The following is a 15,422-nucleotide window of genomic DNA, read 5'->3' on the forward strand; positions in this document are numbered from 1 at the left end:
TCACCGATAACCTCTCTGTGCTACTACAAGTTCATGAGCACAGATTGTCTGTGAAGATTTTCTGACGGTCTTGAACTGGTGAAGAGTCTTGCATGTCTTCTAACACAAGTACAATCACCTTGACCTACTATTACCAGACATTTGCAGGATTTGATTACAGGTTTGTCTCTTAACATGAGCGCGAGAGAGAGAGAGAGAGAGAGAGAGAGAGAGAGAGAGAGCACTTCATTAGATTTTTAAGCAGTTCAGCCTGAGGTGAAACAACATTCTCTACGGAAATGTGCTTCTCTCTCACTGAATTTCTGGGAGAGATCTCAAAAGAACCAAGGAAATTAAAAACCTACTCTCAGTATTGCAGGGCCAGCTGCTGTCTACAAAACTGCACTGTGTTTTCAAGTGCGTTAATGCTCTTGATTTAGCTCATGAAGAGCTCGATAATTAGTTAAGCTGGACTAGCTAGGAAAAAAAAAAAGTCAAGTGTGTAGCGCTATGGTGCGCATTGAGTGAAATGTAATTTAAAACTATTAATTATAGTGCAGATTTGCTCGTCCCTGGGCTCTTATTCACACTCTGCTCACACTGAACATCCTTTCAACACACCAGGGATTTAACCAAAACCAAATACGCTATTTGTAAAGGAAAGATCACGTGGTTTATACGGATACAAACAGGAGGCGCATTATTCACTGGTGTGTCTATCGTCAGTCGTTTACTCTAGCAGTCTGACCTATATGCTACCGTACCTTACGACTCACTCCACAATACAAACCGGCCTAAAATTCGCAAAGGAAATGTGTTTCCATTTCTAAAGCCAGCGCCACGAATATGAAAATATTCTTGGAAAATCTTATGAGTATTACAAGAAGACAGAGTCATCTATATCCCCCGCCCTATATACCAACTATACACCAAGCTTCAAGATATTATTCGGCACATTTTTCAAGTTCTGCTGCAGGAAACCAACCCTACCTCTTTACACTGACCTCAGCAGATCATGGCACGAACCCACCGGACCTTGAGTTAAAAATTAAAATTTCTCACATTTCTTAGTATCAAAAGGCACATATACATTACTGAATCAACACGTATACCAACTTTCAAGACCGTACCACTCATAGATTTCAAGTTCCGCTCCGAAAACAAAACCGACCCCTAACCCCTAAGACTAACCTGAGACACTAAGTCTGAAACTGTTTCCATGGAAACATGAAAAATTCTCAAATTTCTTAGTATGAAAACACACATCTACACCACCTTGTTAACATGTATACCAAGTTTCAAATCCGTATCATGAATAGTTTTGGATATATGCTCCGGAAACGAACACTGCTCTTAGAAACTAAGTCAAAATCTACTTTTTTCTGTAAAAATTTGAAAAATACTTGGAAAAAAAAATCCAAAATAGCAAAAGGCACCAGTTCACATGTTGCTTGATACCGTATGTATACAAAGTTTCATGAAGATATCTTCAGTAGTTTTAAAGATATGGGCCGGAAACGAAAACGTGACCGGACGGACGGAACCCGTTTCTATATCCCCCGCCACACTTCGTTCGGGCGGGGGATAATAATACACCTTTTGACTGGCAGCAAAACTGCATTCAAGCTTCACCGCAGACACTGCTCGCATGTCCAGTGGACTTTTTGGATCTTTCTCGAATGTAACAAACACAAAAACTGAAGTCAATCTGATCATATCAGAAACAATAGTTCTTTCCCATGTGGACAGTTGAAAGTCACACCTGGAGGACGCTCTAGACCAGACCTGGGCATTTTCCGGCCCGCGGGCCGCATCCGGCCCTTTGGTTCATTCTGACCGGCCCGCGTAAGGTTAATGAGAAATTACAAAATAAACGTATTTTCTAATTTTACCTCATGCATGGACTGAATGTGCATTGCTTTTATTTTGAAGTTGTGTTCAACAAAAACGCAATGCGTGCGACATGAACATGACATGAAATCCCACGAAACCTAATCCCGCGATAACTACTTCCGTAATTTGTCCAGACCAACCACAAACTTGTACGTCATCCTTCAAACGGTCCAGCCAGTCACATAGTGTGACGTCACCAGCAGGCGCCGGAGCCAATCAATTAGATGTGGGCATCATTATTATAATATGATGTATCTTGCTTGATATTTGGAGTAGAAAGACAATATTGTGATGTCTTTATTGTGTTTTGGGGTGAATGTGACTGAAAAAAAAAAAAGTACAAACGCTCACATTTTGTTAACCATTGTTTTGGGAAATTTGATTGAATAAATGACATTTTTTGTAAGGCAACCTCGTTTTTTTCCATACTCTTACCAGTCTTAGCAGCTTGTAAAAACAATGATATTTATTGCTTTATATAAAGAAATACAATTAATATTATGCAGAATTTAGTTCAGCCTTTTGGTCCGGCCCTCCACAAAATTTTGTGTTTCTCATGTGGCCCCATGGAAAAAATAATTGCCCACCCCTGCTCTGGACTCTTACAGTAACGCTTTTATGGCTGAGGACTACAGCTGACTTGCTAACTTTAGGACTGCGGTTGTCATGAACAGTTTTGCACTCAAGTTTCCATCAATGAAGAGTTTATAACATCAACGAAACTGACTTCATGTTCATCTCATCTCATTATCTCTAGCCGCTTTATCCTTCTACAGGGTCGCAGGCAAGCTGGAGCCTATCCCAGCTGACTACGGGCGAAAGGCGGGGTACACCCTGGACAAGTCGCCAGGTCATCACAGGGCTGACACATAGACACAGACAACCATTCACACTCACATTCACACCTACGGTCAATTTAGAGTCACCAGTTAACCTAACCTGCATGTCTTTGGACTGTGGGGGAAACCGGAGCACCCGGAGGAAACCCACGCAGACACGGGGAGAACATGCAAACTCCGCACAGAAAGGCCCTCGCCGGCCACGGGGCTCGAACCCGGACCTTCTTGCTGTGAGGCGACAGCGCTAACCACTACACCACCGTGCCGCCCCCTGACTTCATGTTAAAACTGTTAATGTTATAGTCATGTTGTCTGTTGTTGCCCAAATGAGGATGGGTTCCCTTTTGAGTCTGGTTCCTCTCGAGGTTTCTTCCTCATGTCGTCTGAGGGAGTTTTTCCTTGCCACCGTCGCCACAGGCTCGCTCATTGGGGATAGATTAGGGATAAAATTAGCTCGTGTTTTAAGTCGTTCAAATTCTGTAAAGCTGCTTTGCGACAATGCTTATTGTTAAAAGCGCTACACAAATAAACTTGACTTGACTTTCCCAATCGTTCGGAAAGACAGTTCCCCAGCAGAGTCAGTCACATTCGATAGAAAGCTTGCTAGAAATTTCCACAAGGGATCTGGCTGAGACCAACTTCCAGTTCAAATCCTCATACAAATGAATACAAACAAATATTCCGAGAGCTAAACAGAGACAGATAATGTCATTGTGCTCCCATCCCTATAAGACACTTTTAGTACTGTTTGACTTTATTGCTCTACACTATGACGATCTTTAATCGCGTGATAAATTTCATGTCACCGAGAGGAGGATGGGTTTCATTTCGAGTCAAGATTTCTTCTTCATGCTGTCTCGGGGAGTTTTTCTTGGCACTGCCGCCACTAGCTTGCTCACAGTGGATCCAAGTCTACATCCAGAGCTGCTTTGTGTCAGGGTCTATTGTTAAAAGTGCTACACAAATAAATCCCAGCTGAATTTAATTAATTGTGAATACAAATCTGGTTGTTTGTTTGTTCGTTCTAGTCCTTGCTGCTGTATTTCTCCCTGATCAACTATTCCGTTTTCTTACAATGCCCATGGTTGTAGATCTGTGGACTGGTTACCGTGGAAACCTGACTGGATTTGTCAGGAGCGGTTAACTGAGGGAGCCAATTTTCGATAAAGGCGGATTTCACACCCTCTTTCCTTGTTTCCTCGAGTCAGCGGCTTGGAGGTGTGTGTATGTGTGAATGAGCAGGCACATGTGTGCGTGCGCTGGCACTGAACTGCCCGTCTTCTTGACACAGTGCCACCGGGACTGTCGGGTTTCTATGGGATGAAACAGACGACGTTTTCACTCCCCCCTCCCCGCTCTCTTTCAGTCTGCTTGAAGGGCTTTTGTTCTGCTCTCACAGTTGCTCCACTTATGAGGTCAAAAGTAAGTCCTGAAAGTCTGAACCTCAATAAAAGCAGTCAGTGAAATGATAGTGCTACGGTGAAACACGTACATCTCAGTAATGTGAACCGCTGAGAAATATAACAGCAATAAGAATGGTATATTAAAACAGCATGAAATTATTAGCTTTAAAAAAAAATGCACTAATACGCTGTCTTTAATCGGTTAATAAGAATGGATTTTTTTTCCTTTTACTGAATGATATACATTAAATAGAGACTTGAAAGCAGGAGCAGTGATGCCGTTATGAGCAGAAATGCTACTTTCTGAATAAATGCGAGTGTAAAAGTTTGCATACCTTTAGGATATAATGAAAGACAAATAAATGTAATAGGAACAAGACATTTACTGTGTGGAATAAAACGGTGAAAGAAAACCCAGATTTCCATAAATATTTGATTTCTTATGAATTTCCCCCCTCTACAGCTAGACATCGTTTTACATAATGCCGAAATAAAAACAATTCTTGCTAGTGAGCCTTTTCGACTCGCTGTACATTAAAATGCAGTTTCACAGACATAACTTCATGCTTCACGCTTCCTGCCTGATAAATTAGACCTAATCTCATGGGCTGCGCAGACAAATGCAGGTCAGTTCTCATGTGGCCTGCTGTCTTTCCTTGCAAAACTTCACGACGACACACACCATCAAGAAACTGCTGGGTCATATCACAAAAAAACAGCCTCTAAAAGCAAAGGCTTGTTGTTCTAGCGTGAAAGAAAAGACCGGGCCACATGCAGTTTTACTTTAGTTTTGCCCCATGAGGAAATGATAAAAAAAAAAGGTCAACTGCTGTCCAAAAAAAGCCATCTTCAAAGTTTATATGGACGTGGATAAATCTCAGTTTATACTCATTTTACAATGGTGTCGTTCATTATACACAGTGCAAGCGAACAGAATATAAATTACGATCTGCAGTACAGGACGACATCAGGAAAGAATATTTTCATGTCTCTTCTCTCATGTTTTTTGACAACAGTCTTTTTGTCACAGACATGTCCAGGTTCATGCTCAGTTTCTCTAGTCAATGGGCTCTTTGAATAAACAGAGTGCGCTCCCTGGTGGGATACTTGTGTCTGAAGGCCCATTGGAAGACCCTGTTGTTTTTCTTGGGCGAGCATGAATCATCCTCTCCGCTCTCATCTCACACACACACACACACGCATTCTTCCATCGCTGGCAAAGTCATCTACGCTGAAGCGAGAGAAAAGAGAAATGTGGTACAGAGGACGGGTCGGAAAGAAGGCCAGCGCAGATGATATCACTAAATACAAGATTCAGGGACAAACGCAAACCTTTGTTCAAGATTGAGGATCTGGTCACGGTGAGCTCGGTTTCGTTTCGGAACAAAAATAGGAAAACGTTATATTTTGGTTTTTTTTTTTTTTCCTGCCCACACAATAAAATTATATTAAACAACACTGACTTGTTTTACTTGCTTCACCAGACAAAGTCGAAAAATAATGCTGCGTTCCATTTACCTCGAAAATCAGAAGACAGAGTTGGGAAAGACGTCACACTGAGTGGAACGTGTTCAGAAAAGTCAGAAAACCAATGCCAGCCATTGACACCACCAGTTCCAGCCATTGTCAGCAATACTAGTTGATGATAAAGCACTATGCGGTACTTTGCGTATATACAAACTCCATAGCAACACATCCGCTGATAGAAGTTGGACGGTACTGAGAGTATGACTGATTTAAAGAGACGCAAATAAGACAGATGTGTTAATAAACAGGATATTACTACAGCTTTGACTACTGCTGATGGCTCCAACGTGGAGCAGTGATCTTAGACGGTGAGGTTCTTCCGACATTCCGAATCAGAAATCTGACTTCAGAAGGTATTCCAGTTGACATTTCTGACAGGGAACTCGGAATTCCCGACTTCCCAGTACAAACAGAATGCACCGTTAAATACTCACAAATCCAAAAATCCAACAAGAGCTACTGCTCACGTGCGTATCCCCCCGCTCTCGCTTCTATCAGAATGCAAGCAATCGAAGGAATAGGACACTTATTATGAATGTTGACCTCAACAAATAATGAACCCTGAAACAACTAAGTAAAGAGCAGTGTCTCTCCCCAGGGATTTCAAATAGCATCCTGGTAAACTGCCATTTTGAAATAGCGTCAAAATCCACCCTATATGTTTCATAAATACACTCAGTCGGTAAACAGGAAGTCGATGTGCGACAGACCTGAAAACGGTACACACGGTATAGAACCCCAAGCTGAAGCTCGGCACCAAATATCAAGCAGTTGTGATTTGTAGTTGCCGAGGAAAATGTTACGAAAATTTGGTAAATCCACGCTGTATGTTTCGTAAATGCATTCAGTCGGTAAACAGGAAGTCGATGCGCGAAAGACCTGAAAACGGTACACACGGTATAGAACCCCAAGCTGAAGTTTGGTACCAAGTGGCTATGATTTGTGGTTACTAAGAAAAAGGGTGTTTCGGACGGACAGAGATATGGACGGACAGAGGTAAAACCAGTATGCCCCCCCCCTCCTTCAGAGCAGGGGTATAATAATTAAAAATCTCATCTCATTATCTCTAGCCGCTTTATCCTGTTCTACAGGGTCGCAGGCAAGCTGGAGCCTATCCCAGCTGACTACGGGCGAAAGGCGGGGTACACCCTGGACAAGTCGCCAGGTCATCACAGGGCTGACACATAGACACAGACAACCATTCACACTCACATTCACACCTACGGTCAATTTAGAGTCACCAGTTAACCTAACCTGCATGTCTTTGGACTGTGGGGGAAACCGGAGCACCCGGAGGAAACCCATGCGGACACGGGGAGAACATGCAAACTCCACACAGAAAGGCCCTCGCTGGCCACGAGGCTCAAACCCGGACCTTCTTGCTGTGAGGCGACAGCGCTAACCACTACACCACCGTGCCGCCCTGCATAAAAATATATGACTAAAAAATGTTGATTAAAATATAAAGAAATGCATTTTGGGTGATTTATAAACTCTCATTTCTTATTTTTAAAACGCACACAGGGATCTACACGAGGAACTAACAGCAATCTGTAATCTACACAGTAAATCGCTGATCCATATCCGGGTCATTCAAGATCACGTATTCATTTTAGCCTGAAAACGAAGCAGAACTGAAGAATAACCAGCAAAGGGAAACTTTTTTTCAACAGTGAATCGTTTTCATTTCTATTTTTCACTTTGACACATAAAACCAATAAATGCAATGTGCACAGACTATAATTGGATACGTTGCTATGAAATTAGAGGACTTGTCCTGGGTGACTGGGACATCCATCACTACACAGTAAACACAAGAGGAGTGTTAATGGCACGAGCTCCAATAAAGGATCCCAGAACTGGTTTTTGGTGCACCGCAGAGTTTTATAGAAATTATAACAAAAGCACTATGACTCTAACTTTGTGATCTTTACCAGTGGCTCCCGCTAATTGGATCGCTGCTCCTTCAATGGATGATTTATTCCAGGGTTATTGCTATTGATCGGAAAGCCATGTGTACGAGGGTGGGAAAATCCATTATGTTGGAAGGATGAGGAAGAGGAAGGTAGGTGCGCCAAATTAGAAGAACAAATGAGGATGGCATTTAAGCGCAGAACATTCGCAGCTCGTTAGGTTTTTCATTCACGAGGATACCTGACGAATTAGTCACTTTAACCGATAATTACTTTACCAACCGAGTTAACCATATCATCTATTCATCCCAGTATTGGGACACGACATTCCAGTGGGCAACAAATTAATGGTTGGCTCAATAGGAACTTAAGGCGGATCAATAGAACATCTCCATTGGCGATCTATAGAGGGAAGGCAACATAAAGCATATTAGTTCAAAAAGACAGAGCTCTTGGTGGAGAGAGAGAGAGAGAGAGGCCAGAAAGCTCATTAAAATCCAAAACACTCTCTGTTGGTGTGTGAGACAGCTACAAATCAAAGTGATGAGCAGCCGTAGTGTGCTCGCTCACTCAAATGAGCTATTTCGTCATGCACCATCGCAGGTCTGGGCAACATTGCAAATGACGTTGTATGAGATTTCACTCGTGTGTGGCTGAGGAGGCCCAGCTATTAATGTGCGTTCATGTGAAAATGTGAATTATTGTTTCATAATAAAATGTATTAAAAGTTAGAAAACCACCCAAAACCTGAAAATAGGTTTGGTGACGAGGCTGAAACATTTCTTCTGCTGAAATGGATGACAGAAAGCAAGAGCGTGAAACAGCGAGACAGTGAGACACAGAGAGAGGGGAAGGTACAAATGAGTGATGCATATCACACACCATCCGCTGCGCTCGGTGGCACGACTCGCACTCTCTACACACTCCGGGGGGAAATGACTCTTAGATCTGAATTTACCTTCAGGAAATTATTCTGACAGTAAATAAAACATCTCAAGTGCAATAAATAGAAAGGGGGGGGGGGGAGATACCAGGTGAGGTATTTGACTGAGGGAGACAGACAGAATATGTGCGTGTGCGTCAGCCTTGGGGACCGCCACGGTAGCGAGACTAGGTTTTGGGAGTCTGGGAGAAAGGGAATACAGAGATGAATTATTTAAACAGCTTTATTAGCATGTCCTTTAGTTATTTCTCAGGCTGGCTGTGTTGGCTCGAGCAGCGAGCTCTTTCCTGCGGCTGGGGTGGGGAAATGGCGGAAAAAAAAAAAAAAACCCGCATTCGAAATCACTCACAATCCACAATGGCATTCTTCATGCATAACAAACCCTGGAAAATGATGTTACAAAGGCATGAACAGGCTCAAACAGCCAGCAGCGAGGCCCTTTACAATGCTCAGCAGTCAAACATTAGTCTTGCTTCTCACTTAACACAACTGAAGCTGATAATTATTGTTAGGAAGACTCGACTGTTAACAAGGACACCACATACGAGGAGTGAGAAGATTAATCAACACATGCTGCCTTCACAGATGAGTCGAAGATGTTCGACTACAATAGTGCACTCAGTTTGGCCCTGGAAGGGGGAAAAAAAAAAAACCCAACATGTTTTTAAATTAGGTACTACAGCCTGCTAGAGAAATATGCATCTCAGGGGTCAATCTTTCAGTTATACCAGTACAATGTGGTACGTTCATGCTATAACATCTCATAACAAGAAGACAGAGTCATCTATATCCCCCGCCCTATATACCAACTATATACCAAGTTTCACGATATTATTTGGCACATTTTTCAAGTTCTGCTGCAGGAAACCAACCCTACCCTCTTTACACTGACCTCAGCAGATCATGGCATGAGCCCACCAGACCTTGAGCTAAAAATTAAAATTTCTCACATTTCTTAGTATCAAAAGGCATATATAGATTACTTAATCAACACGTATACCAACTTTCAAGACCGTACCACTCATAGTTTTCAAGTTCTGCTCCGGAAACAAAACCTACCCCTAAGACTGACCTGAGACACACTAATGCCCCTTTTCAAGCAAAGCAGTTCCAGGGCTGGTTCGGGGCCAGTGCTTAGTTTGGAACCGGGTTTTCTGTTTCCACTGACAAAGAACTGGCTCTGGGGCCAGAAAAACCGGTTCCAGGCTAGCACCAACTCTCTGCTGGGCCAGAGGAAAGAACCGCTTACGTCAGCGGGGGGCAGGGCTTTGAACCGGTTCAAGGAACGAAAACGAAAACCGGGAATTTTTTCTATTTCACATGGAACAGAAACGAAACCAGAAACTTTATTATTTTTCATGTTCCGGAACAGAAACGCTTATTAAAAATAATGGTAACCGGTTAATACCGGTTTTTATTTCGTTCCTCAAAGTTTCCGTAGCCTACAAATAAAAAAGTCATTCTTCTCCTGCGCAAGTTTCTATGACCCGCTGGGGTTCACTTCCTGTGTGACGTTCGCTGACTGGAGAGAGCGGGAGGGTGGACTACTACCACGTCTCCACATCTTAAATAAGAGGTAAATACTGCAGTCTATCGTTATTCAAAAACGTCAACTTCAAACACGATATCAATATATTTGTCCACGTTAATGAGAGGCTCGCGAACATTAAATGACGTTAACCTCTGTTAGCCTATCAATGCATAGGGCCTGACTAGCCTTTGGTAACACACTAAACGAATTCTCTTTCATTTTTGGCACTTTTTCTGTTTGTGTAGATGGGAAGACATACTGAGAATCCAAATCGCCAACATTTGAAATAATAATTGTTTTGAATTATTTCTTGTCTTATTTAATGAAGGTTGTAATAGAATTAGCCTACATTTGGCTTAAGCTGGATGAGACAGAGACATAATTTTATAGCCATTTGTTAAACAGCTGACAGGGAACGTAATTAACCGTTCCGGGAACGAAATTTTTTTGTTCTAACCGGTTCGGGAACGTCTATTTAATGGTGGAACCCAAAACCGGAAACGTTAAAATTCCATTTCTGTTCGGAACGAACCAATTGGAAAAAAATTCTGGTTCAAAGCCCTGGCGGGGGGGGGGGGGGGGGGGGGGGGGGGGGGCGGAGTTGTTAAGACCAACAACAATAACAAGACCGCGAAAGATCGCCATTTTTAAGCGGCAAGAAGCAGCAGCTGTACAAACGCGACGTCATCCATTATTATTATTGTTGTTGCTGCTGCCGCTTCTTCCGCTTTGTTTTTGCTTCGATATTCGCGCCAAGGTTTAAGCAAACGTAGCGACGTAACTGACGTATACAGCGACGCAATGACGTATACAGCGACGTAATGACGTGGCACCGCGAGCGATGGAAAAGCAAACTGGTTCTCAGCTGGCTCGCAAGTTGAACGAGTTGTGAACCAGCACCAGCACTGGCCCCGAACCAGCCCTGGAACTGATTTGGTGGAAAAGGGGTATAGGTCTGAAATTGTTTCCATGGAAACATGAAAAATTAACATTTCTCAAATTTCTTAGTATGAAAAGGCACATCTACCATACATCACCTTGTTAACACATATACCAAGTTTCAAATCCGTATCATGAATAGTTTTGGATATATGCTCCGGAAACAAACATTGCTCTTTGAAACTAAGTCAAAATCTTTTTTTTTTTTTTTCCAAAAATCCAAAATAGCAAAAGGCACCAGTTCACATGTTGCTTGATATGTATACAAAGTTTCATAAAGACATCTTCAGTAGTTTTAAAGATATGGACCGGAAACGAAAACGTGACCGGACGGACAGAACCCGTTTCGAAATCCCCCGCCACACTTCGTTCGGGCGGGGGAAAAAAAAAAAAAAAGTCATAACATCACTAATCCTTTATCTCTCAATCTGGTACTGGTTAAAGTGATAAACTGTCACGATAAGCTTCTCAAGAGAGTATCATCATGTCATACGTCAGACATCAGATACTTTGACAAATCTATTTTAACTCAGAGGTACAAGTAGCTGATTTCCTTCTTGCCTTTTTTCAGATCGAGATTATTATGCTGCCAATACGTTAGATATTTTGCTACTAGAATTGAAGCGGTCCCTGCAGATATTGACCTCTCTTGGCCAACTCTCTTCTTACTTGGTTCCTCTGTGTCTATCTGACAGCTCTGACTAATGTGTCCAAATCAGCCTTGTCTTGCATACTGAAGTAACTCTCACAGGATGCCAAAGTGACCCTGGATTGGAAGGGGCATGGAATCAAAGCCAGCACGGCCAAATAGACGTTCAACTCAGTGCCTTTAGAATACAACAGTTCCATGGTCCGATGTCTACAGGGAATCCGACTGCCTCGCACTAAACTTACACAGGAGAACACACCCACAAACTGCTGGTAAGCGTCCGAGTACACCTCGTCATATATTAGACAGCCTCCCAACCCCATACCAGTGTTCAAAATAATGGGTTTCATTCAACTGATTTTCTAGTTCAGAAAATAGATGGCTGCTTTCTTCCAATTACAGTATAAACCTGATAGGGTTCCAGCTATTACAGGAACTCAACCAGTTCTTGAAGACTGTCCCACCTGCTAAAGCTGATCGATGTAGTTCTAGCTGCACAGGCACATCACTGATTCTTGGCAATGCTTGTTTTTATGTTCCCATTGCCCTGGAACACAAGTGGTGTTTTTTTTTTGCCTTCCAAGGACAGGCATTTTAAATCAGAGCGCTGATTTTCAACCTTTCCCTAGCACCATGGGTGTTTTCAAGATATATGCAGATCACCTTGTCTTCTCTGATAGCTACTGGCATCAAGATAGTGCCATATTTCACTAAGGAGCAGGCAATCCAGAACACATCCATCCCTCTTGACCACATTATGGTCCTTGCTCTTGTGGTAAACTCAGAGAAGTCTTCCCAAACACAGGGGAGGGCCACACGGTTCAATGGAATGAGGCTAGATAAACTGAAAATGCGAGCCAATTTATTACCCCCGGTGTGTGGGGAATATTATTATGTTTGCCAATCAAGAGTCAGCCACGCCTCCGCGAATATTACCGGCATCTGTTGAGGATGCTAGAACTGATGATGCATGCCACATCAGTGATCACCGTCGGCTTGCTGGAGCTGCGGGTATTCCAGAAGTGGGTAATCAGCATACAGCTGCACCCCCTTGATACCCCCCTGATTGGCTCTCTGGTACTGCAGGTCATAATCAGAGAGATATAATCACCATGGAAGCCTCCTTTACTGGATGGGGAGTGCTGTGGTGTGACAGTGGTTCTGGGGGCATGTTGCCCTTCGCTGTACGGAATATTTTATTCTGCCTTTTATTCAGCAACACATTTCCACCTACAGTAGAAGCCACCGATACACCACAGACAGCACTATACGTCTCTCTAGGGCTTCATAGGCTAATTACTTCCCTTTTAAAAAGGGGTGAGGAACTTGCTCGTGCCATGGTCACCTAGGGGCCTGTCACAGAACTTGCATCTTGAGCTGGAATCTCTTTATGGGTTTATACATGACGCTGACCTGAAATAGAGGTCTCTGAAAAGTGCCATTTTGCGAGCAATCCCTTCAGTAGGGTGCATCAGTTGCCCCCTAAAAATGAAAAGTTCCTCCGATCATGATGCGTTTTTGTTTTTATGTTCCTTTTGGTAAGAAAACACACTGGGTGAAATATTTTGACAAAATTCAAAAGTTTAATGGAGGCACCAGGAGCTCAAAGTTATGGAAAAAGCTGCTATTTTATTAGCCTGGGAAATCCCATGCTGCTTTGCACAATCGTTCCGATCTGAAAAGACAGCATGGAAACTATGGTCTAAAGGCTCGCCTGAGTTAGGGAGCCAATCAGAGAGTGGGGAGGGGTGGAAAGACGGTGACGCGTACTACTCGACAAACGGAAGCTTGTAGTTTCAAACATGTCTGTTGAATGTCCAAATACGGAGGGTCCAGCTTCTCTCATATTTGTCTTGCACAAATGGCAGTAATCGTTCGGTGCCATTGTTTTCCTATTTTTGTTTTGCCTTCTCTTTCTCTTTCCTTCTCTTCTTCGCCTCTTCGTCGCTCTAACTACGTCACCGGGTACAACTGCCATGATTGGCCATGGGCTACGTATACGCCAAATGATAGACATTCGCAACGTCCAATAAACGGCCGTTGACAATCGTAAACCACACCTCCCCTACGAGAAATTCAATAGGCGGATTCCAGACCATATTTCACTTGTGATATGGTCTGGTGTTAACCAGACTACTATTTTATGACTTTTATGACAAAATTTCGATCACTTTTCATGAAACATTATGGCACCTTATAGAGTATACCAAATATCTTAGATACACATTTTTAGTACATATTCTAAATATATTATCAAGCACAGTTTGAGTTTTAGCTGTTCATTGAATCATTGTTCAACTACTTTTAAACAATACAAATGTATTATGAATCACGTTAATGCTTCTCGATCCCTTGCAAAGGTTCTTAACATGATCTCTGGCTCACAAGAAATCAATAAATGGAGTCCAACATTGTGATTCAAACCTTACGCGAAAACATAAAATAAGCGTTTTTTGGCAAAAAATGAACCTCATGGTGCCACCATTAGACTTTTGAATATGGTCAAAAAATTTTACAGGATGTCTTTATTGGTGAAAAGGAACACCCGAACAAAAACGCATCAGATTTTATGAAAGTGAGGGCAACTGATGCACCCTACCCTTCAGCTAAAACGTTTCGGAAGGAAGCAGGAAGTTTCATGCTCTGGCGATAAGCTCGTCTTGTACATGTTCATAGCCCGATGACTTTGGAGTGATCTTGTGATCAGCTTCAATGAGCCTGGACAGTGTTTCTTACTGTGCCTGGCACACTCCCAAAAAGCTCTAACATGCCATTCTATGACATTCATGCACATTTTCCAGATCCTATATTATCATCATCCATCCCAGTGGTGTGAATAAAGTGGTCATATCTGACCTGTTTCAGGGCAGTTCGACAGTGAGTCAAGTTTCCAGTGGTGCTGCTGGCATCTGTTTCACACTGCCCCTAGTGGTAAGGAGTGGTAAAAGACGATGATACTTGCGTATTGGTATAAGTCAAGTCAAGTCAACTTTATTGTCAAATATGCTATACATGCTCGACATACAGCACAGATGAAATTTCAGTCCTCTCTGACCCACGGTGCAAACTGGCAATGCAATAAATAAAAATAGAATAAAAATAGAATAATTGAAAAAACAAACAATATAAACAGTATAAACATTCTAGATAGGAACTAGACATAGACTAAACACTCAAACAATATAAACAGAATAAATAAACAGTATAAACACTAGATAAGAACAGGACAGACTAAACACTCATAATATAAACAGTATAACACACTAGATATGAACTAGACTAAACACTCAAACAATATAAACAGTATAAACACTAGATAACAAGAAGACAGACTAAACACTCAAACAGACAATATAAACAGTATAAACACTCTAGATAGTAACTAGACTAAACACTCATATACACACACACACACACAAATTGGTACAAATAACCAAACAGTCAAGGGCACTTGAGGTATAGCAGGTAAACATGAAACATGAAATAAGCAGTATAAACAAGCTAGCAGCTGCTAAGATGAGGTAGTGCGGAATAGTAACTGATGTTCTATGAACCACGGACAAGCATCAGAGTTCCTTGTCATTCAGAACCTGCACTAAGAAACTTCTCGGGATAGATGGACGAATGACATAAATCCAAACATCGCATCGTATTTTGCTTCCTGGAAGAGGTCAACATGCATATGTACGGTATGTACATCAAGAGGTATCCAGGTGTTTCGCACTTCCCTTGGCTGTTACCCAAGGTTCAAATTTAACCACAGTTACCTATGTAACTAGCATTCACTTTACCAACCACAACAATCA

At 42.3% G+C, this 15,422-nt stretch overlaps 1 protein-coding gene across 5 annotated transcripts in view; it reads right to left on the bottom strand.

Annotated features, from left to right (window-relative positions):
- The window catches only part of ttc28 (tetratricopeptide repeat domain 28), a 473,297-nt gene that overhangs the window by 113,038 nt on the left and 344,837 nt on the right, over positions 1 to 15,422 (bottom strand). For 3 of the 5 annotated variants that reach the window (XM_060909515.1, XM_060909514.1, XM_060909519.1), the window contains one exon: positions 14,473 to 14,541. The exons of the other annotated variants lie outside the window; for them this stretch is intronic. In XM_060909515.1, the coding sequence (XP_060765498.1) occupies positions 14,473 to 14,541 (69 nt within the window). The remainder of the gene's footprint in view (positions 1 to 14,472; positions 14,542 to 15,422) is intronic. 5 annotated transcript variants of the gene reach the window in all.

Source organism: Neoarius graeffei, chromosome 25, assembly GCF_027579695.1.
Source record: "Neoarius graeffei isolate fNeoGra1 chromosome 25, fNeoGra1.pri, whole genome shotgun sequence".
In the NCBI taxonomy this organism is placed as follows: domain Eukaryota; kingdom Metazoa; phylum Chordata; class Actinopteri; order Siluriformes; family Ariidae; genus Neoarius; species Neoarius graeffei.